The sequence below is a fragment of the Notothenia rossii genome (assembly GCF_949606895.1).
Source record: "Notothenia rossii genome assembly, chromosome: 5".
NCBI lineage: Eukaryota > Metazoa > Chordata > Actinopteri > Perciformes > Nototheniidae > Notothenia > Notothenia rossii.
Genome location: NC_136903.1, coordinates 33935948 through 33960368, shown reverse-complemented (window position 1 = coordinate 33960368; position 24421 = coordinate 33935948). Strand labels below are relative to the sequence as shown.

General features: G+C 40.1%; 2 protein-coding genes across 3 annotated transcripts in view; one reads left to right on the top strand and one right to left on the bottom strand.

The window, feature by feature from the left end:
• LOC307038543 (uncharacterized protein) overlaps window positions 1-24421 on the bottom strand; it is a 176274-nt gene that overhangs the window by 51058 nt on the left and 100795 nt on the right. For both annotated transcript variants that reach the window (XM_079680027.1, XM_079680028.1), the window contains exon 11: window positions 7747-7845. In XM_079680027.1, coding sequence (XP_079536153.1) covers window positions 7747-7845 — 99 coding nt within the window. The remainder of the gene's footprint in view (window positions 1-7746; window positions 7846-24421) is intronic.
• On the top strand, window positions 20561-21914 carry LOC307041619 (general transcription factor II-I repeat domain-containing protein 2A-like). The gene is made up of 2 exons (XM_079685077.1): window positions 20561-21683; window positions 21811-21914. Exon 1 carries the CDS (start codon window positions 20645-20647, stop codon window positions 21677-21679), a length of 1035 nt encoding a protein of 344 aa, XP_079541203.1. The 5' UTR covers window positions 20561-20644; the 3' UTR covers window positions 21680-21683; window positions 21811-21914.

Genomic DNA, 24421 nt, shown 5'->3' with positions numbered 1-24421 from the left:
TATTCAATCTCAGTAGCTACACGCATTTTTTAAGCTTGTAAAGGGAAGACCAAAGCTCGCCTCTCACTGGCCACTCTGATCTTCCACAGCGCCGCTCCCCCTCCCTCCCGCTGAAATTATGAATGTAAGGCATATAGTAATCATAGATAACACGGCAGGGTCCGTTACAGTTTGTTTTCATCTGATTTCAAAGAAACAAAGTCTTGGCTTTCAGAATATTAAACTTGTTTTGGCAAATTCAGATGATAAATACAGGTTTGAAGCTTGTAATGGCATAACAAGCGGAGAACGGAGTAACTTAACGTAACAACAGGAACAACAGCCGGTGTTTCCCGTGAGTGCAGTAATCCAAACGAAAATATCTTCCCTCCGTAGTATTTTTATCATTTGCTCCGCTAATAATTAATCAGATCGATGGATTCCAGAGAAGAGAAAACTTTAAAGGCCTTTTTCTCAAAACGATGACTCTGTAATAGTCATTATATAATGTGACATATTTTGCTTAATATTTGGAGTAGCCTACAAAAACAATCCTGATATCATTAGAAAGCTAGGAATCAAAATGTGTCTTCGGGTCAATGCAACTGATTTCGATGGAGCAGGTCACTTTGCATTAGGTAAAATAAAGCAGGCAGACATAACAGGAAGAATATGTACATTTTAACCCAATCAAATAGGACATTGTCACACCATTCAAATGTATCCATCTGAATTACAACCAATAAAAAATCTTAGATTTGTTTATTTGTTACGTTGTTTACTTTATGTGTTACGTTGTTCTGTGTGTCAGCCGTTAACCTAGATCAGGAGTTCCCAAACTTTTTCAGCATGAGACCCAAAACAGAAATGTTGTGGTCCTAAGGGACCCAAGCTCAAAAAATGTCATGATTTTCCATAATATCTACAGTTATAAACAAAGAATGCAACACACCATGAATTTAAAATGTAAATGAAAATATTTATTTAATTATAAAAGTGCATCGCAGCAATTAGGTTTCTCACCATAACAACCTTCCCTTTGAGCTTGCCCAGAAAAAAATAAGGATCAAAGCAGAAAGACGAAACATGGGACGTGCAGTCAAGTATATACAGTACCAATTTCAATTATACAATTATCAAAAGTGCAATATTCAGTTTGTCGCTAGCTCAAAAACTATGTACACACCATTTTAAACTATTTTAAATGAACAAAGAACAAACATGTTGTAAACAGAAAGGGACAAAACACTAACTGAAGTGCAGTCAAGTGTATTCAGTTAATCACAGGTGAAACCAAATTTAAATGATCAGAAGTGCAACATTAAGTTTGTCACTAGATCAAAAACTATGTACACACATTTTTTAAACACTTTTAAAACACTCTGAGAGAAAAAGAAACTCCAACACTTGGCAACTGATTAACTTTTTTTTTCTGGAGGCTGACTTGATAGGATGCCCTCAGTGCCCCTCCGTTCCCTTTGAATGCCTGAAAATAACAGAGAAGATATTATCATTAACATTGCTGGGTTATTGGGTGATTTTTAATACCAGCTGGCGTACGCTGTATACCCAATGTGGACCTGGCAACCGCATTTATAGCGCATTACATTACATGTTACTTGTTAGACGCTTTTATCCAAAGCGACTACATACTCAATACTGTGGGGAATCCCCACGAAGGGATTTTGACAGGGTTGTTGCACAAAAAACCCAAGCGCGCACAGAAGAAATCTGAGAGCAGACATTTCACGAGCGCACAGAAACAGCCTGAGTGCGAAGAGAAGGTTTTAAACTGGAACACAGGAAACCATAAGCGCAGCAATATATCTGAGTGCAAGCGTACAGTTTGAGCAGAAGCAGAGCAAATCTAAGCGCAAGCAGGCACTATTTGAGTGTGAGGACAGGGTTTGAGGGAAATAAATACATAGGCCTATTCTGAACGTGAAATCAATAAAGTATGCTCTCAAATTTAAAGACCACGCTCTTGAATAAAGATAACCCCCATATGTATTCCTATGTGCATCACACTGCAGCAGTCACGTCCGTGCGGCTGATACTTTCTCTCGCTTTCCTTCTCATACTGCCTGTCACTTTCTTCCTGTGGTTATTGTTTTGAAACACCGCTCTGTGCCGCTGCAGAATGTAGTGGACTCGCGGGAGCGAGTAGAGGACGCGTGAGAGCGCGAAGCTGGCGGTCCGCTCCGGGGCTCAGTCTGCATTTCATCCAACTTTGCATTAACGAAACAATTTCACAACAGACCCTGACAAACTCACAAAAACACAAAACAAATGATTCAAATGAGTGACTTACTTTTCCGCCGTCAAAACACTGCTTCTTGAAAGACTCTTCTTTGCAGATGAAAAAATCCTTCGATTTGTCCCGATGCAGAGGATGTTTTGTTTGGAGATGCAGGTCCAATTTATTCATTTTCAAGCTTTCGTTACTGAGCACCTCTCCACATAAAACACACTGAGGCCGCTCCTCTCCATTTCTAACAGCTTCTGTGAAGCCAACGTTTAAAAACTCCTCTTTGTATCATCTTTTTGCCATCATGTACGATCGGGATTAATCAACAGACAATAAACTTTCGCGGGGGACGCGTCAGAGCTGATACAAATACAATCTTTTATTTTTAGTTTATTTGTATTTAGAAAATTAAATCATTCAATATACAATACTATATTGCATAATTTCATTTTCAAAATAAAATACCAAAATTATAAATAAATTTCTTTTGCAAAGCAGCCATCAGCTCTGACGCTGTGTGTGGGTAGCAATGCATTTAACTGGCGACAGTCAATCTAAACTTAAATGTAATAACTGGAAGGTCACATCCCTGACATCCACATCTCCGGAGCCTGGACCTTCTTCAAACAGCGAAGCCAGATGAACCCAGCAGCAGCAGCTCTGCGGCCGCAGAAACTGTCAAAACCGCCGCCGTTGTTGAACCGAAACAGGCTGGTTCCGACTGCATGGAGGTTTGTTGTCGGGACATTGAGGCGGGTAAAGCTGTACAGCTAACTAGCGGAAAAAAGGAGACCGCTAGTAGATTATTTGGGCAAAGAGAAGGTAGCCTACTTCAACGCAGAATGGTACAAAAGCAGAGAGTGGTTCATTCTTTGCAAAACCACTAAACGATAGTGATAAATTGCGATGTTAACGAGCTCATGATAACCTCATATGTTTTTAACTTAGGATCATACTACCTGTGTGTTTAGTCTAGAAAAAGGTAAATGTGTGCATTTTATTATAAAGTTGTGTATATTTACAGACTATTGCAAAAACTAAGAAGCTTATAAACATCAGGTTTAAAACTAAAAGAGCTTTACAAAAAAGTAACACAATTAAAGATGTTTGGAGTTTTATTTGAGTTATTCATTTACATTTTTTGTCAAAGAGATGCTGATTTGAAACCGTTGTTAGGACTACATATTACGGTATTTCCTGTTTCTGCCGGAGAGAGGGGAGTTTGTCCCAAAGCTTGTGCTGTATCTACTCCCTCCATCTGACAGGAGGGAGCCCCATGTGTCACTCCACGGAGTTCACTCCGTCACGGAGGGGGAGTGTGTAGGGGTAGGGTGTAAGGCGTGGTCTGGGATTGGGCCATACACACACGCACTTTTTTTGCCCCCCCCACTTCTAAAATGAATCCGGCGCGCCTGGGTCTGGGTGCACTTAAAAAAAATGTAGTGGCGATAGTGCAATCTATGTACTCAATTAGTTGCTTGTAAAGGGGGTAACACAAGCAACTTAATGAAGCATTTGCAAAGGAGACACTCATTTAATCTAAAACGGTGCTAGCGATACTGCTAGTGCTAATAGTGCTAGCGGGCTTCAGCCGCGCCGTGTGTAAATGTGACCTGAGCGAAGGCTCGCAGGCAGGTTAGCTGCTGCTGCGCACAGGTAATATGTTTTGTTTACCTGAGTGCAGTCTTGCAGGCACATCGCCTTGTCTTTTTTTAGTTTATTAACACTGACAGTATATTAATGCAGGGTTGCCAACATTTGAGTTCAGCTTGGAGTGAGATTTTTTTTTGGTGAACCAAAAAAAAGAAACGTTCATGTGCAGTGTTACAAATGTATTGAACATGTACAAACTAGGGTTTCCCATTAATGTACCGGGCGCTAGTGGAATACGCACACAGTATACCCGTGACTCTTACAATGAAGGCTCGATAATCAGCTCACGGCATATAAAATGGTATATAGGTGCAAGCAGAGGTAAAGTGCTATTTTATAAGTGGGGTTTGGGGTCCTCACCTCCTCTAGGGGGGTCCGGGGGCATAGTCCCCCGAGAAGATTTTTTTTTAAATATTTGAAGTTAAATGCATCAACCTGGTGCACTTTGAGAGCAACATGAATTTAAGGATACATCTCTCAACACCCATATGAAACAGAACTGTAAACAGATTTTTTTTTTCTTTATGGATATTTTACAAATAAACTGTATTCTTGTTTTACTGTCATACTGTCATGTCTGTTTTTAATTTATTCTCATAAATGGTGACCAAAACGTTTGAGACCCACTGAGATAACTAGACTAAAGTTAACTATCTAAACAGAGTCCCTTACCTCACTGAGCTGTAGTTCTCTCAGTCTGACAGGACAGAGCTCTCCCTTTCCTTGTTTTAGAAACAGCTTTTAATATGCGTTAGCGCAGCTAGCTAACCAGATGCTAACAACAACAATGCAAATAGTGAGTTTGGTTGAAATATACTGTATACTAGTAAAGTTTTACATTATAAATATTCCCCAAAATTATTCAAAAGCATATTCTTCCAAACTCCTTGCTGTAGTACGACACACAGGAGACTATTGATGTGTGTAGTGAGTTTGGCAGTAATAAGCTGTATAATAGTGATTGAATATTATTGTATTCTCTTTTTTCGGAGTTGCACTTTGCAGACGGTCCCTGAGCACTCGTTTCTTCTCCGGCTGCGGATAGAGACCAATGTAATGTGTCCAGCTCGGAGGACGGCCCGTATTGGCTTCTTTTTTTTAATCAAAATGTGATTTTAGTTTGTTGTCAACCTTACCATGGTACTTAGGAGACGTAGTTTGTGTCTGAATAACGTTTTGATCATGAAATCAGAATCTACCAATATTGTTCCAACTTTACTGCCAGAAGACCTAATTTCTCATTTCGTAGACCGCTCGGTTTGCTGTTCCTTCACTTTATTTGTATATTTATATACATTTATTTTGGACAACAACTTAGCGTGAAGAAAGGCAAGTGTGGCGTGAGATATGGGTTAATTGCGTGACTCTCACGCTCAATGCGTGAGTGTTGGCAGCCCTGATTAATGTGAGCTCCTACACCTTTCATTGAATGCTTTATAAACCAGTTAAACTTACAGATGTCATTGTGAATTGGAAAACTGCATTTAAATGTTGTTAAAGGTCACATTTTCAATGTATGGTTCAGCATTTGTTGGTCGTTTACTAGGAATTGACATATTTTAAACTCAAATACGTTGTTCTATGTTTAAACCTTCAGACATATTTTGACGTGTTTCAGTTCAGCACATCATTTATTTTGCGATGATTTAAAAGTATAATCCAGAATAATATACGTACTCGCCTTTATCTTTTTGCCATCTTAGCCATTTGACCAATTTCTTCATATCACAGTTCTGCATGATGTCACTGTAGGACAATGTTTTAAAGATCTCTTGTCGAACTAGGTTGTCAGTTTGAAATGTCTGGATGAAGATGTAACTGATTAAGAAATGTTAAAAAATGTTTTTAAAAATGCCTCTTCATCCTCTGTCTGAGAGAAAGCCCCAAAAAGCATGATAGGGCGAGCCAGGCCCCTTTAAGTTATTTTATTTATTTGTGTCTGCTTCTGAGAAGCTAATGTATAAGTTATACAGTTAAAATTACAATACAATTACTGTTTAATCTTCACATCTTGCATTCATGTCTATAATTTTGAGCACCAAATTATTGAAAAGTATCGATAAGAGTATCGAAAAATACTAGGGGTGCACCGAATGGGAAATTCTTGGCCGAAACCGATACCGAAAATAGGAAACGGTCGGCCGAAAACCGAATGCCGAAAATGATTAATAGAAATATATATATATATATAATGTATACATTTTTTACCAATGTTGTTCAGCTACCTGATTATGGAAAAATAAATGATTATGGCAAAACTTAACTTAAATAATAATCACTATTATGGGTCCATAAAACATTTATTCAGCACTTTTGAATGCATACAGTACATTAATTCCAAGTCAAATGCATTTTATTTTCTCTGTAGGATAACTACAACAAAGTGCATTCAGAACAAAGCCAAGGTGCTTTAAAATAAACATCTAGGCCAGTAGGCCTACAACAAAATAGTGTAAATAAAGACTGTAACAGCCAGGCCTTCAAAAACAACAAATGCACCTATAAGTGCATGCATACAAATGTGCAAACTGGATAAATCCACATGAATGTAACTATTTACAAATGAAATTACAATTGAATTTCAAGAATCTGTAAATAAGGATGTCTGTCCTCATAAGCAAAGTAGTAAACATTGTATAAAGATACATAAAGTGAAAACTGGATACAAAATCCACAATCAATTACAAATTAAATTACAATTTCAAGTATCTGTAAATAAGGTGGTCTGTCCTCATGAGCAATGTAAACAACATTGTATCATTTAGATACCGAAAGTACAATATATTGAACACTGTGCTGATGTCATTTCCCCCTAATGATAACCTGAGATGGTGAATTATAATTCACAATGAAAATTGTTCAGTAAAGTGGGTGTATAGAGTATACATGTAGAACTAGATAAGCTTATGATAAGCCAGCCTTGTCTACTTATTAAGGAAAAGTGGGAGGTTCTTTTTAATGAACATTAGCTTCTCTGCTTTATCAGCCATAAGTCTGTTCCTCTTCTCATCAAGCACATGAGAGGCAGCGCTGAACAGTCTCTCGCTGTCAGTGCTTGTGATTTGATCTTACTCCGCATATTTGTCCGGGTGTTTTGATTTCAAGTGGTGGAGTAATCCCGAAGTGGTGAAAGTCTTTGCAGTTACACCCCCTCGAGAAATGCCAGCTGAAAACGTTTTACAAATCGCAAACCGCGCCTCTTTCTCTGATATTTTGAAATATCTCCAAGCGCCAGACATGTTGGCTGTGAGCCAGCCGCGAGCATGGTCGCGCGCCGTGCTTGTCGCCGCGTTTTGATTACGTCATCACAACAACACGTTAGCTTACCAACGTAACCCTGTTCTCTGACATTCGGTGATATTTTTTCGGTGCTAGAACCGTTTCGTCCGAAAGCCGATAAGCAGTACCGGTACCGGTATCGATAAAATCCTAACGATACCCATCCCTAGTTTTGAGAGTAAAAAGAAAATGCTTTGACTTGAGGCAACTGTTGTAGCTTCTCTAGCTGGTATTGTTTAAGGTCTTGCGTCTTTCCGTCAACCGAAGACAAACAATTTAGTTAAACTATTACTGAGGATATTCTTGTAACAGAATTGTGATTTACTTTACTGTTAAGCAGGCTTATACTTGTCAGGCTTCTTCATGCAAATCTGCCTGATATTGAACCTGCTGAATCGATAGTGATTTACTACCACGGACATTTGTTCCTGTATAAGCTGGAACCATTCACCAGTCAGACTAAGATATATGGATGTGTGAGGTTTAGACCTGTTGGTTACACTAATGTATTCCTACCACACCCAATAAAATGGAAGTTAAGGTATAAGTACACATGTACTGCACAGGCATAGCATACATTTAGTCACCTGTTTTCTTTTCTCCTTCTGAAGTTGGCGATACATTTTCTTTTTCTTTACCTCCGTTGACTGGGGTTGGTGGTGTGGCCTTCTGTGGTTGACTCTGTTCTGAAAGAGAGACCAACACATGTTTCATCATAAGCTGCTACTAGAAATAATTTAAAAAATATCCAACTGAAATAAAGCGCCCAGGAAGTGCGGCCGGGCATTGAAGCAAATGTTGGTAGTGGTTGAACAGTGGTATAGCAACTTCCTTGTCAGTCATGCGATAGCATTGGGCCCAAAAATACTTTATCCCATAAAGGTACATTTGGAAAGAGACATTTTTCAATGAGTATAACATTTGTATTTATGTGAATCAAGAGTTATTTTCCCTTTCCATTCATTTGACTTAGCAGAGACTGGATGTGACGTTGCAATAGGGAGGGCGGTTTAAAGGAAAACGCAAATGCTCATGCTCTATTGGCCTAGTTCAGTGGTTCTCAAAGTGGGGGGCGCGCCCCCCCTGGGGGGCGCAGAGGCATACCAGGGGGGGCGCGGGAGACCAGGAGGAAAAATGGTAAAAATAAAAAATGTAAAAGATAAAAAAATAAAAAATCATAAATTGAAAAATTATTTAATCGAAAATAATATGATGCAGTACTATTACGTCTGGGTCTCTGTGTTTCATTAAAGCTCGGCTCTGTGTGTGTGTGGAACGAGCCATTTTGTGTGTGCGAGCGAGAGAGAGAGAGCGCACTGGTACCGGGGATCGTTGTTGTTAGCTTCTGGTGCTAGCGAGCTACGCTAACGGATATAAGGAGCTTTTTCAACAACAAAGTGGAGGAGAGTCCTCTCCTGTCAGACTGAGAGACTCAGTGAGCTAAAGCAGGGGTTCCCAACCTTTATTGTGCCAAGGACCGGCAGATACATTAAAAAAAATTCGCGGACCGGTTGTCAATTTTAGCTGATTTTAATATTTACTCACCAGCAGGTGGCAACAGAGGCTAATTGTTTTTAACAGCCTGAAGAAATACTAATATGCATCCAAAACATATTAATAACGTTTAAAACCAGGATACAATTAAAACTAAAAATTAGGACCGCTTTACAAATATTAATATAATATATAATATAATATAGCCTAATATGGCAATATCAGGCTGTTACATTGTATGTAACAAATAATAGAGCAATATGCATCCAAAGCATATTAACAAAGTTTAAAACCAGGATACAATCAAAACAAATTAGGACCACTGTACACATATTGATATAACTGAAATGTCAGGGAGACCCCTAGGCTTGTTTGCCAGCCATAATAACGTCATACCGGGGCGTTCGTTCTGGTGCACTCCGACAGCATTTAGAACTACATCGAGATTAAGATTAAACTAACTTCTTTTGGGAACACCCACATACCTATGGAGTTGGCCAGATGTGTGTAAATTACTGTTCATGGTAATTTGAAAACAAATGCCATTGTTGGACACACACAAACACACCGAACATACACACACACACAACGGAGCTGAGCAGAGCACATACACACACACACATCATGTGCCTTTGTTACCGAACATTTCCTTCATACAACGATTAATAGGGGTAATAATCAGGCCGTTCGGTGTGTGTGTGTGAAACGTAGCAGCCTGCAGTGGGGAACACAGTGAAGGCTGTGTGTACACGCTGGTGCTGCACTTCTCAGAGGCTGCCTCCTGATGCTGCAGCCATTTCATGAAGTGAAGGAGGTTTTACAAATAAAAAAAATAGCTCTACACCCCTGGCCGCAATGTCCTTAAAATGAAGTCCGAGTTCGAAATATATCTCAAATAATGTATGCACTGCCACTTCCCCACATAAACATAACAGTCTGCGATTAAACGGTTGTCCCCTGTGTGCTCCACTTCCTATTGGCGCACCGGTAACTTTCTCTGTGCATAAATGAACAATGATAACATATTTTTAAATATGTTATCATTGTGATCATCTAATTCTGAAAATATTACGATAAACTCACAGCCATTTCGCGGCCCGGCAGTAACACCTCCACGGCCCGGTACCGGTCCGCGGACCGGGGGTTGGGAACCCCTGAGCTAAAGGACTCTCAGTGTTTAGATAGTTCACTTTAGTCTAAGTTATCTCAGTGGGTCTCAAACTGTTTGGTCACGATTAATGTAATCAATTATTTCTGAGGCACATGTTTATATGATCATTATAGTTATATATAAGAGAATAAATGAAAAACAGGTATGAAATACTATATGGCAGTAAAACAAGAATAACGTTTAAAAGGGTGATTTGTAAAATATCCATAAAGAAAAAGTAAATCTGTTTACAGTTCTGTTTCATATGGGTGTTGAGAGATGTATCCATAGATCTCTTCATTTTGCTCTCAAAGTGCTCCAGATTGGTGCATTTAACTTCAATATTTAAAAATAAATCTTCCCGGGGGAGCTTGCCCCCAGACCCCCCTATGTGAGGTCCACACACCACCTATAAAAATAACACTTTACCCTATGCCGTGAGCTGATTAGCGAGCCTTCATTGTAACTGTCTCACTGTGTATATGCGTGGGGAATGTTGCAGTAGAAAATTCCACTGTAGCGCCCGGTACATTAATGGGAAACCCTAAATGTTTGAGCACCCTCTATGAAACGTCAAGCTACCCCACAGCACCCCCAAAATAAATTTCTGGCGCCGCCACTGAGCCTGACTATTTGTGTTGGGGGGGCCCGACTTTTTTTTTTCTCCAAAGGGGGGGCCTGACAGAAAAAGTTTGAGAACCACTGGCCTAGTTGATGCCGAAGACTGCTGGAACGCCTATGTAAGATCCAGGGAATATCGGGTATTTTAGTTTTTAAGAGTCGGGACATTTTGGCTTTAGGCTCCACTGAACAACTCTCTTTGGAGAGAACAGTTGTCTTTATACATCCATAATTGGAATGTTGCATTTCGGTAATGTAGGCGCTAGATATGGACATGGAAGAAGAATGCTTAGGGAAAAAAGATGACATGGTTGTGGTTCTGCTGCATACCATTTTATCCTTTCCACGTGAGTCAGAAAATGCTATAGGATCAGTATTCAATTGTTGGGGTACTCTTTCAAAAATAACCTTATTAGATCTGGTTTTCAATAATCTTGATATTGTTTATTAATGCTCTCCTAAAGTATGTACAATAAGTCCTGAGATTTGCGGTCAATGGTAATAATGTAAGGCTGACAAATAGTTTCTTATTTGACCAGAGTTTACTTTCGTAGAATCAAAGGTTTTTGAAAGAGCTTGGTGCAATTTGTAGGTTTTTTATTAACCTGGACCAGTGTGAGGTTGAAGTGTGTGGGTTTGAGTCATGTGGGAGGCCATGAGGTGATGTTGACTTCTAATTTGTTAGAGTGCGTATCTGTGTTTTAACACAACCTTAAAGGTTAAGGCTTCTGCCAAACAGGAAGAGCCAATGATAAAGTAGAGTGTCTCCCGGACTAATGCACGGTCTCTGCTGAGTCCTGAATAGGGTTATCTTTGATGTTAAGCAACTCCATTTCCCAGACACACCCTCACCCCCCCCTCTTATAGCCCATGGCTCTCTCCCCATGTCTCTCCCTCCTTCCTTCCCCTCCCTCCGATCCATCTCAATCACTGTCAGACATCGGTTAAGGAGAGGTTCCCTTCCAAATGCCAACTTCAAAACAGAAACGTGTCGCAGCATGTCTCCAGTTTGCCACCCAAACACTAACTGGATAGGAACATGTAACATTTTGAAATAAATTAAGATGGGAAATTAGTCAGGTATTCTTGTCTGAAAATATGACTGCTGTTGACTCTACAAATGTCAAATGAAACCTCTTTTAGCAACTTCACGTTTCTCGTGAATGAAAGCCAGACGATACGCATCATATTTAACTTTCAAATTATAGACAGTATTATGTTTTCATTTAGCCAAAATAGTCTCACATGTACACACACAAACACACTACGGATGTATTAGCTCACCTGCAGAGTTTCTGTATGAGTCAGGGCTGTAATGAGAAGGTCTGGATGACGGTATACTGTATGCGTGTTTGTGTGATTTATTGCTTGCACTAAGCCCTGTGCAGGTACTTCTCGTTTGAAGCTGCCACTTAGTGAGTTCGATTTTCACACAGTCTAGATGCTCTTTTAAGAACTTCTAGGAAAAGTCTAAACAGTGCAAATAATAATTTAACAGATAAGACATGCATTTAATAATTGTTCATAGTCCCATATACAGTACAGGGTCAGAGGAGGCCAGTCTTTTCCGGAACACATTTAGAAAAGGTGGATACACCCTGGAGCCAAATAATTTAAACCCATATTATGGCCCCTGAACCGGTCACTGATAACATATTTATTAAAAAGGGGAAAAAAAACGTCAGCGCTTTAGGTCCTTTGGGGCGAGCAGACAAATTCTTCTTATGATTTTTACATCTGTGATTTTGATTGTCCTACAGTATTGCCATACTACACTGCATTAGTGTTTGTATCCACCACTTCAAAGCCAAAACTGATCCACCAATTGAAAATATGCTCAAAGAATGTAGGTGAACCCTTTGAGGAACTCACTGGAATTGTTACCCTTAAATCAGAGATTCAGGGTCCTAACATTTAAAAAACTGAAGTTGTGAAGTTGTTTTGTGCACCAATCCTAAAATAAAATATAAGGGTTTAATCCCAGATCAAATTTAAATCAAAGGGTCTTAAACATTTTGACTCCATCCATTGTAATGTTATATTAAATGTCTGTTATCTTGTTTCCTGTCTTTACTATTTGTGATAATAAAGTATCATGGTATCGTAATATGAGAAGACTAGGTCCACAGTTTCACAGACACTGGCAGGGATTCGTTAACTGCTGACAGAAACTGCTAACTGTGTAAGTTACAGTGGTATGGACACATAACAAGAACATACGGGTCTCTAGGAAATACCACCATGCACATTGAAGGAAGAGGTGAATGAAGGCCAAGGAGAGAAAGGCTGATGGACATGTGGTAGAGTGCATGAGACACAGCAGGGGATCTTTCGAGACGAGTGGTAATGTCATCAAAGTGCAGCTGAATGACCGGAGGTTCATGGCAGTATAGCCCAGTTTATGAAAGGTCAAGCAGTAGTAGAGGCACGATTTCCGTCTTGTTTAGAGTAACAAACTGCAGTATATTCCTTAATAGGGTTATTGAGGGTATATACTGTGCAGAGGTCGATATGTGTCCATCGGTAGAGATTCTGCATTTCCGTTTCTAATAACTCCTTTTAATTCAACAGAAATTGGCTTGGCATCAAAGGAACTGCTATAAATGCTTAAGTCATTAAATCTGCCTCTTCCAAAAAACCAGCTTGTTGTTACACAGGTTGTTCTTTAAAAAGGGTTGTCACCACTAGTATGAGAATACAAATGCTTCCCTGAGGGAAAAATGCATCATCCATCTTTTACAAATTAAATAGATGATATATTCAAGACAGTAAAAAAAAAAAAATGCAGTATGAAAGCTTAAGTCCTAATGCTGTCTTTGGAATTATTAAGAGAGGATCATAGGCTTACCTTTGAAAGCTGTAAGACAATAGAATGTCTACCAAAGAAGAGACCCAGCTACTCATTTTATGGTGATACCATGATATCACACACACACACACACACACACACACACACACACACACACACACACACACACACACACACACACACACACACACACACACACACACACACACACACACACACACACACACACACACACACACACACACACACACACACACACACACACACAGTTTATCCTTGTCCTTAGTCTTGTTCGCACCCACTTAATCTATCCTTGACCTCTCTGAATATATAAGAAATATATCAGATAACCTTGCAATAACAAATATAAAGTATTTCTACATACAGAGTGTTGCTCTATATACCGCAACTGTTCTGACCTCACATTTGTTTGCCTTTTCCATGTACTTTAGAACCCTAACTCTTCAACAAACAGGTCACCACACACACATAATGTCTTTAAATATGTTACTAACTTATACTGTACTAAAACGTGCTGTACAATATAGCTAGGGTGTAGAGGAAGTAAGACAATTCTAGGTGTAACTCAAAAGTATTTTTGAAGACACAGCAAAGCATACTTATCTCCAGTGTAGCCACAACTATATGAAAACACATTACATAACAAAAACACAGTGATGTGGTAACTTTAAGCTATTAAATGAAAACATATGGTCAAAGTCACAACCCAAACGCACAAACCGTGCAGAATGTCAGTGTCGGTGAGCTCAGATCCGGGGTTACTCTATGACTCAGGGATATAATGAGAAGGTATGAATGACAGTGTGTGTTTTACTGCCCACTCTCTCTCTCCTTGTGTCTCTGTTTCTCAAAGTCAGTTTCAGATGACAGAGTACTCTGCTGATTCCTCAGTGTCCAGGAATTAATGCTGATGACACGCAGTCTTTTTGAAGGTTGTGTTTTGGTGTGTTTGAATCTTTTGCGGTCCTCTGGGAGCTGGCAGGGCAGCACACGTGTAGCCCGGGTTGAATAAGCTCTAATGTAAGGCTGGCCTCAGCAGATCCTGAGGGCCGGGAGCTCACTGACACTGCTCAAAGGCAGCTTTAAAGTGCTGATTATTTTCATGGGGGAAAAGTAGACAGAATCCTGACTTTTGCTGTGTCACAATTTGTATATTTATGTACTCAAAATAGCCAATGTAAATACAGAAGTGTGCCCCAATGCAAAGTATGGCAAAATACATCATGAGTGGAGCACTCATTATAGTCAAAACAGAAGTGGATCGTTGAGTCGAGATTGCAATTTCCCCAGTATACATAGCACAATACAAATACAAGTTTAAGATTCATTTTCCACTATTTAATACACAAAAAATAATCCAGCGTTTATTTTTTTTATTAGGTTAATTGAGTAGTCTGTAATGCTACCAAGTTAGCTAGCTTCAAATAGCTTTCTAGCAACCACGTGTAATTTCAGACAGCACTACAACCTCTATTCAATTCACGTCCTTCCTCTGCCCACGAGTAGACCATAGAACAGAAAGGAATGTTTAACTTTTACTAATGGGTATATGCTGCAAGCAGATAAAGAGAGGAGAAAATAAAGACGGTAAAAATATTAAATATATGTAAAATATTACATCAAGGAAAAAAAGTAGAAGGTGGGAGAGATTAATGAGAGGGTCAGGGGGGGAAGGAAAATTGAAAAGAGGGAAATTATGCAGTTATTCCAAGAAGTCTTTTATGGTTAAAGATAAACTAATAGCTTGTAAAAAGGGGAAACAAAGTAGGACTGCTCTGTGAGATATGACATTGCCCACACATCTGGCACATAAACACAAGCTGAAGTTAGTGTACTATATCCTTAAATTGCGTGTCCCAATAGAGTGGTGCAGTGACGAGCCCTAAAACACGGAAGTGAGTTAGCATTTTAAGCACTACTGGTTCCATCGTCTCAGAGTCAATGGGATTTCTCCATAGGATTTTGGAAAATAGCTGGAAATAAGGTCTGTGGTTGACACACATTTAAGAGACGGATCACGTTTTGTTCTACGACATTAAATACATCAGCAGTGACCCCACTGGTGATTTTTGAAGTGTTTACATGTCTGAAAAACAATGGTTGTTAACAAGTGGATGAATAGGACTACAGAAGTTTTTGAGGACGTTTTACGTCATTACGCCGAACAAGTAAACACTGCCGCTAAGTTTTTCTGCCCCTGTTCTGCTTGAAAGCAAGTACCTGCGCTCTTGCAAACTGTTAAAACAAACGATTCAACTTTTATCATTTTGAATCTGTATTTTTTAGGGCTGTCAACTTAGTCTCTTTTAACGCCACACTAATTATATTAACGCGTGCATTTTTTGTCCTCGGCCGCCCCGTAGTTTCAGAACGCATCGAGTTTAAAATACCATCTAATCCAAGCACCCTGCTGATGCCGACAGCCCCGCTCCTGCCGCTCGCTTGCAGCAGACCAAACTTGAAAGTGTGCGGGGGAGACGCCTGGACACGTCTACGAGCAGCAAACTTTCAACAAAGATCACTAAAGCTAAAGCGTGCAGGCCAATTAACATTGTGGAGGATGAGGGGCTGCGAGATATAATTCTGGGCGCGTCCAACGACTGCAATTATGAATTGCCTTCCAGAGCCACCACTGTGTCGAAAATAAACAACTTGTATGAAGAACCAAAAAGCGAAAGTAGAGGAGGATTTAAGACGCTCACCGGAGACTGTTTGACTTCACTCATTAATGACAGTTACTTCGGGGTCAAAGCGCATTATTTTGACCCACAGTGGGAACTTCAGTCTCATGCTTTGACCAGGGCTCTCGACTAACTTTTTTCACCATCCTCCCGGAACCGTCCCGAAATACAATCTAAGCCGCCCCGAAATTAATGTGGACCGTCCCGAATTTAAAATATTAGTTTTTCTACATTATCATTAGTTAAAATCATTCAAAGTGACCTTTAACATAAATAAAACATCATACAAATCATTAGATGATAATTAATCAAACTTTTTATTTGAGTAAATCAGTCAATCACATGACAAAGGCCAAATATATTTAAACAAACACACAAACGAGAAAATTACTAATATTGAACAAATCAAGTCCCATCCAATTAACAAAAAAAATCCAACACTCTGTCCTGAAGACAGAACCCAGAGTAACCACTAACCAGGAGGACAGTCTGTAACAGTCAGGAAACCTTTACAAACTGCCCCGCCCCCTCGCACACAGAGAGAGATCTCGTCTGGATTGGAAAGCTCGAAAATACATCATAGACGCATGTTGTAGTCTTATTGCATATTAGAAACGGAGTTGGATAAACTAAAACTACGATATAATGTTTATGTAGCAATACTACATATGACATATATTTTTTAAATGTCTCCAGTACCGATAAAAAGTCAGATAACGTCGGAGCTTAACGTTACCACTGTCTTTAATAATTCCGGCCCGGGCGGAGCCCGTTTAATACCGGGGCTCGGTACCCATCCATACATGGGGAGAGGCGCAGCATATTGCTAAGGACTAAATACGATGGAGGGTTCTCATCTCAGCCTTATTACCCATAAGGGATGAAGTGGAGTAAGTAAATAAAGAGGCCGGCGCTCCAGGGTCTGGTTCTGCTGTGCGTTTTTGTGATGTAACGGTAAAACATTTCAGAATTCCTCCACGGGATACCATTGTCATTTTACATCACTCAACCCGCGAAATACACACACTCAGTACATAGCCTACTGTAGATAGACCCGCGAATTTGCGGGCCAGGAATTCGCGGGCACAGCCAGCTGTGCGGCTGGCTGACAGCACATGGGCACAGCTTACGTATGTGTGTGTGTGTGTGTGTGTGTGTGTGTGTGTGTGTCTGTCTGTGTGTGTGAGTGTGTGTGTGTGTGTGTTTCACGGGTTGCTAAATGTTTTGTGTGTTTATGTTGACAAGGAGGTTTAATAATTGTGTGCTACACACAATGTGCAGTTGATTTCATTGTCATCGCCGTTTGTAGTAGAGTTAGCAGGGTATTTTTATTTTAACTCTCGTCCCAAATTCGTCCCAAAATAATTGTTTATCCTCCCTGACACTATTTTTTTTCGGCCCTGCTCGAGCCCTGGCTTTGACAGGGTATTTTTATTTTAACTCTCGTCCCAAATTCGTCCCAAAATAATTGTTTATCCTCCCTGACACTATTTTTTTTCGGCCCAGCTCGAGCCCTGGCTTTGACAGTTATGAAAACAGAGGAGCGGCTTTTTACACACACACACACACACACACACACACACACACACACACACACACACACACACACACACACACACACACACAGTATTATTGTATGAAAGAGGTTCCAGGTTGAATTGAGACGAATATTTGTAATGTTCAGAGGTTGTTGTGTTTAATATTCATGAGAATATTTTTCATTGTTCAAATGATAATAAACAAACATTTTGCATAAAGCATATTTGTCCACTCATATATTGATAAGAGTATTAAAAACTTGAAAAATATCCCTCTACGGTAAATTTAGAACAGATAAAAAATGTGCGATTAATTTGCGATTAACTATGGACAATCATGCGATTAATCACGATTAAATATTTTAATCGACTGACAGCCCTAGTATTTTTGAATATCGATTTTAAATTGGCGTGAAGTTGAAGTCGTGGCCTGCTGTCGTTCGCATACAGCATAACGTTAGCATTTTGCTTCTGGCGATTAGATTTATAATTCCAAAATTATAAAAGTAGGGTAGACATGTGGAAATTATCCGGCTGAACAAAACGTGCATTTATCAAACAGGTTCGTTTTCCATATACCTTATTTAGAGCTATTTTCCAAAATCTTATGGAGAAATCCCATTGCTTTTTTGTCGAGTGAACCCATAGAAAGTGTAGGTAGGTATTTTTAACTAGATGTTCAATCACCAAAACAAGGTACGAGTCTCTTATTCAGGTGGGTTCAGCAAGGTTTACACAATGGGTGTGGATATGTAATTATTTCAGTCATGCTCATCGCTAACATCAAAGTTGTTGATACTTCAAAGCCCTCAGCAGCCGTCCAATGACACCTACTCTAACTCACCCAGGTGAAATTAAGGGTAATTACAACAGAGAATGAACAAGCCAATAGTGATTGATACTTTTAGCCTGAAGAGAGTTTTTCTTAGAATGTAAGTGTGGAACTTTTTATTAGGTCATAATTGAATAATTTCTGCTGTGTTAAGATTAGAAAGTGGTGACTAAACTTACAATGGACTCCAACCGATGTATTATTTCTGAGTCGATACAGGGAGAAAAGAACACAAAAAACCTCTTTGAAAAACGTCAGACACAATGCCAAATTATTCCAGGGGCGTTGAGCTTGGACCCAACACTTACTATTTCCACTTATTGTGCCCTTGCTCCAACTACACCTATCTTGGAACTAAGCCTTCATTTTTAACTCAACTAATTACTAACTAAGTTTCTTCATCGTTCTTTCATTTTAATCTCAGCTTGGCAATGTGATAGCATATTGCTTGGTTTGAGTTGCTTTGGCGTCCACAAAAATGTGTCTGCCCCACACAAGCTTGCAAGGTGAAAACAATACAAGCGATGCTGTCATTAAAAGGCCATTAAAAATAGTGTGAGGGTGAAGACAAACAGGAGACAGAGGAACATATGGAGGCAAGGATTATGAGTAAAAGGAAGGGGATTTCCACATTGTTCTGTGGTCCATCAACAAAGGAAAACACAGCCTCATGCAAGCGTTTCTTAAAAAAGGTTTCTTTGAGAACACTGACTTGAATATTAAGAGCTTAAAAGGTTTTTCGGGGTTTCCATTTCCTTTAGTGTGTTAAATGTGCATGTAAATGGTCTGAAAAGGGTAAAATCCCAATGTTCCATCCAGAGGGAGTTTCTCTCCCACACACCCCCTCCCCTGCCTGAAACTGCCCAATTGGATTCCTTTGTTTACTTCAGGAACTTAATGACATCACTATATAACATGCGTACTTCCCTCGGCTAGCGCTCCAACGCATTGTACTTGATGGGCTAAAGCAGGGGTCGGCAACCCGCGGCTCTAGAGCCGCATGCGGCTCTTTAGCGCCGCCCTAGTGGCTCCCTGGAACTTTTTCAAAAATATGAAAATGGAAAAAGATGGTGTGAATATATTTTTTGTTTTAATATAATTTATTATCCAATGCTGTAAAAATGTGTATAATAAATATTTTATTTAATTTAACATTTCTGTCAACGAAGATTTACGTCATAACCTGCGACACACGTTTCAGCTCGGCGTAGTGCCAGGGTCAGGGCTAGACTGGATATTCGCGACGGAGGAGTGGGAGGGGACTCCGCCTCACGTCATCGAGGGGGAGGGAACTCCGCCTCAGGTCATCAACCAATCACAGCAGCGTAGGGGGAGGGAACTCCGCCTCAGGTTGCGCGTGTTTTAACCGCGTAATTTAACCGCGTAACTCCGAGGTGCTAACTGTTGCTAACAAACCGGCGGGTGTGTCATGGGCCATGGATCCCAAAGGGAACAAGAGAAAGATAGCTGAGGAGAACAGAGGATTCAACAGTTCTTGGACCGAATCATTTGCTTTCATTGCCAATGCGGAAGGATTGCCTGTATTTTTGCTTTGTAATGAGAAATTATCAAATAACAAAAAGAGTAACGTGGAAAGACATTTCCATGGAAGGCATGCTACATTTGCAGCCGAGTACCCAGTTGGGAGTGAGAGAAAAAGTGCGATTGCATTACTTCTGGAGAAATTAGAGGAGCGCAAAGATAGATTTAAGAAGTGGATTGCATCTCCAAACTCCACTACTGCTGCTAGTTTTGTTGCAACCCGGGAGATAATAAAGCGTGGAAAACCGTTCACAGATGGTGACTACATGAAGGATTCATTCATTAAAATATCAGAGCACCTATTTTCAGACTTCAAAAACAAAACCGAGATAATACAGAAAATTAAAGACATGCCTCTCTCCGCAAAGACAGTGAAGGAAAGGGCCATTAAAATGGCAGACAACATCACCAATCAGCAAATCAAGGACATTAATTCAGCTCCAGCATACTCAATTGCCTGTGATGAGTCGTGTGATGTGATCGATATTGAACAGGCAGCGCTGTTATGCAGGTATGTGAACTCTGATGGGCCGCAAGAAGAAATGATCAAATTAATACCACTGAAAGGCCAAACACGCGGGGAGGACATATGTGAGGCTGTGCTGAAGTGTTTAAATGACAATGGAATAAACACCAACCACCTGATTTCAGTGGCTACAGATGGGGCACCCAGTATGAGAGGATCACAAAAGAGGTTTGTGACTTTACTACAGAAAGCGTTGGATCGAAATCTGCTTGCATTTCACTGCATCTTGCACCAAGAAGCACTGTGTGCACAAACATTCCCACCGGAGTGTATGGAGGTGATGAACCTTGTCATCGAGATGGTGAACAAGATAATTGCAAAAGCATTAAACCACCGTCAGTTCCGTGCATTTCTAGATGAAGTTGACAGCGAATATTCCGATCTCCTGCTACACAACAAAGTCCGGTGGCTGTCCAGGGGTGAGGTTTTGCGTCGCTTTGTTGCTTGTTTAGAACATGTGAAAACATTCCTGAAAAGCAAAAACCTGAACTACCCGCAACTGGAAGATACCGAGTGGCTGGAAAAACTGCACTTTATGGTGGATATGACAAGTCACCTAAACATGCTGAATAAAAGTCTCCAGGGCCGGGGAAACACTGCACTGCAAATGCTGGAAGCTGTTTTGTCATTCGAGCGCAAGCTGACTGTATTCGCCAGAGATGTACAGCGAGGCACGCTCTCTCACTTCCCCTCCCTGAGAGAGTTCAAAGAAGCCCATCACGATCACACACTCAATGGTGATTATTTCCAAGGTGCGATCGTTGATATGCAAACTGCATTTGGGAGCAGATTTAGCGAGTTCCGAAAGGAAAAAATGACACTATCTTTCCCTGTCACACCCCTGGAGATTGACCCGTCCTTGTTGCACACATTCCCAGGAGTAAATCAAGCTGACCTTGAAATGGAAATGGCTGATATAGCTGACAAAGATTTATGGATGTCCAAATTCAAAAGTCTGACAGCCGAGCTTGAAGACGTCACTCGCCAGAAAGCCCAGCTTGCCCAAAGCCACAAATGGAGCGAAATTGAAAGCCTCCCAACACCCGAGAAACTTGTGTTTGAAACATGGAATGCTCTTCCAGACAGTTATAGGAACATGAAGAAATATGCATTTGGAGTATTATCCATCTTTGGATCAACATACCTGTGCGAGCAGATATTCTCAAACATGAACTACATAAAATCCAAATACCGCACCCGCCTCACAGATGAGAGCTTGCAGTCCTGCGTGAAGATTAAAGTTACATCTTACATGCCCGATGTTGAGAAGCTGTCCAGTGATGTCCGAAAACAGAAGTCACATTAAACGGGTAAGAACACAATCCTGTCATAGGCACATATTTAGTAACAAAGTGGCTGTTTTTATAAAGTGATTTCTGATTTTTGTCAGTATATATTTGGAATGACACAGGGATATTATTGTGTTTTGTTGCTCAGGTCCGAGGATGGCTGCATTGTATTGTGCGTGTCAAAAGAGAAGAGGGTGCTGCTGCATTTTACCCTTGCACATTTGCAGAAAACTAAAGAGAAGAGGATAATGCAAAGAAATCGAACTTAAACTGTATTATTTTAATTGTATATACTTTACCTTTTCAAAAGGCTGCTGTTTTATTGCACTCTGTCTGTTGCCCAGATAAGGGGGAAAAGAGAAGAGGATTGTATTGTATTGTATTATTGAGGATTGAAAAGGACTGCGTTTTATTTCCATGGGGAGGTCTGAAATTACAGGAGGCCTATTATGCACGTTGCACATTTTGTTGTTGTTTTTTCGAATCCTAAAATAAAAATGACATAAAAAATCTGATTTCTTTATTGTATTTCTATAATTTCATCAATGCAACGAAACATAATACATTAATATTATAATGGAAGTTCAACTTAAAGCACCATCGTACAGCAGAGTAGTCACGTGGTGCGTCATTCTCTCCAGGATGCGCTGCAGGGAAAATAAACATTTAATCATGAATGCTCATTATGTATTTGTAGCCTACTTATAATTTTGATAGTAGGCTAATATAGCCACTTACAGCATGTGTTGCCTTCATTATAAGGCTTATATACAGGGGTGCACACAACTTTCTCAGTGAGGTACTCAGATGAGTACCTGGAGTCAGTGTTTGGTACTCAAAGTTCCCATGAAGCCCTCTGTATCGCGAATGTCAGCGGGTGGGGGTGCTAGTGGAGTATGATGAAGCCCTCTGTATCGCGAATGTCAACGGGGGGGGGGGGGGTGGGGGGTAGTAGTAGAGTGCAGAGCTTCGTGACCACAGAGCGTGTGAACGTTGTGATCAGCTGTTTTAGCGCAGTGCTGCTGTACAGGCCGACGTTAACAGCAGCCCTGTCTGTGCACACGGAGACCAACTCCGTCGTCCGATGATCTAACCGCCTTCTGGAAAAGCTTCACATATACCTGTACATCGGTACGCAAATGCGCTTTGTTACACAAGTGACGGTACGCATTTCAGATTGTTGCCGCGCATGCGTACCTGCGTACCACTTATGTGCACCCCTGCTTATATAAGGCTTTTAATTTTTTGCGGCTCCAGACATTTTTTTTTTTTGGTCCAATATGGCTCTTTCAACATTTTGGGTTGCCGACCCCTGGGCTAAAGGAAGGGACATCTTTAAGCGGTTGACCAATCACAACAGAGCCGGAAAGCTAACCAATCAGAGCAGACTGAGCTCTGGTGTCAGACAGAGGGTGAAAAGAATGGCAGCAGCACAGGCAGTATGAGAAGAATAAAGACATTTTTAGATATAAAGCATGTCAACTTTTCACAGTAGAGGAACAAAGTATGAATATTAACCTGAAAATGAGCAGAATAGGGCTCCTTTGAGATAAATATTACCATGTGCCTTTTAATGAGTGCCTCGTGAGTAAAATGTTCCAGTACTCACTGTAACTAGGGAAGTCCATAAATAAAGTGAAAGAAGGGCCTCAACGTGTTGAGTTCCCATCATCCCTATAGCTCAGGGGTGGGCAAACTTTTTGGCTCGGGGGCCACTATGAGTTTTAAAATTTGATGGCCGGGCCAGTAGCAGATCGGTGAAAACATATTTAACTGTCCACTCCTCATTATACACTCGGCACTCAATGTTGACTTTTCTTTTCTTTGGTCCACTCATTGTTACAGATGCAGGTTCAAAGGTGAACGAGTGAATGCAATTCCTGAAGAAATTGCTAGTGGGAATGCCTTATGCTGAAATACAATGTGTAAGAAGAAAGTGAATAATCAGGAATATTTGGATGACTGAATGGTTTCCATATGAATGAATATTAAGTTAAAAAGTAGCATGAAACTCCAAATGTATAAATAATGTTAAAGATATAACGCTTTGAATGTAGAATGTTATTCGTAGGAAAAGTTGAAAATGCAAAAATAACTGGTGAAATAGTAACATTTGGCAAATTTTATTTTCAAAAACCAGAACATGGGGGAAAAAACTATATAAAAACGTTTCAAATCAATTACTTACAAATTATATTCAGTAAAAACACGAGTGAAAATCTGTCAGACAATACATGAAAAAAACTATATAAAACAGTTTGAATCAATTACTAACAAATATATTCTGTAAAACCACAAAGTGAAAAGGTGAACAAAGATAAAGTAATTTTTGTGAAAGAACAAGTGATAAAACAACTATGAAACTATTGTTCATTTGACACTTTAAAGTTCAACTGTTTAGGGAGAGATTAAGTTAGCTAGCAGCCTAGCAGCGTTAGCCCGTTAGCGCAATGCTAACGGGCTAACGCAACGCTGCTAGCTGTTAGCGCAATGCTAACGGGCTAAGACTGGATAGGCTGCTAATAAGCTGTTTCCTTTAATGTGTAAATTAATATCAGTTGTCACGCCAGTAAACAGTCTATGAACAAACTCAAACGGTGTGTTATACTTTGAAAAAGAGTTAATTTGACACTTTAAAGTTCAACTGTTTAGGGAGAGATTAACTTAGCTAGCAGCCTAGCAGCGTTTGCACAATGCTAACGGGCTAACGCAACGCTGCTAGCTGTTAGCCTGTTAGCGCAATGCTAACGGGCTAAGAC

Excerpts from the sequence above, each read along its gene's own strand:
- LOC307041619 (XM_079685077.1), top strand. The coding sequence starts at position 20,645 with ATGGAGGTGATGAACCTTGTCATCGAGATGGTGAACAAGATAATTGCA.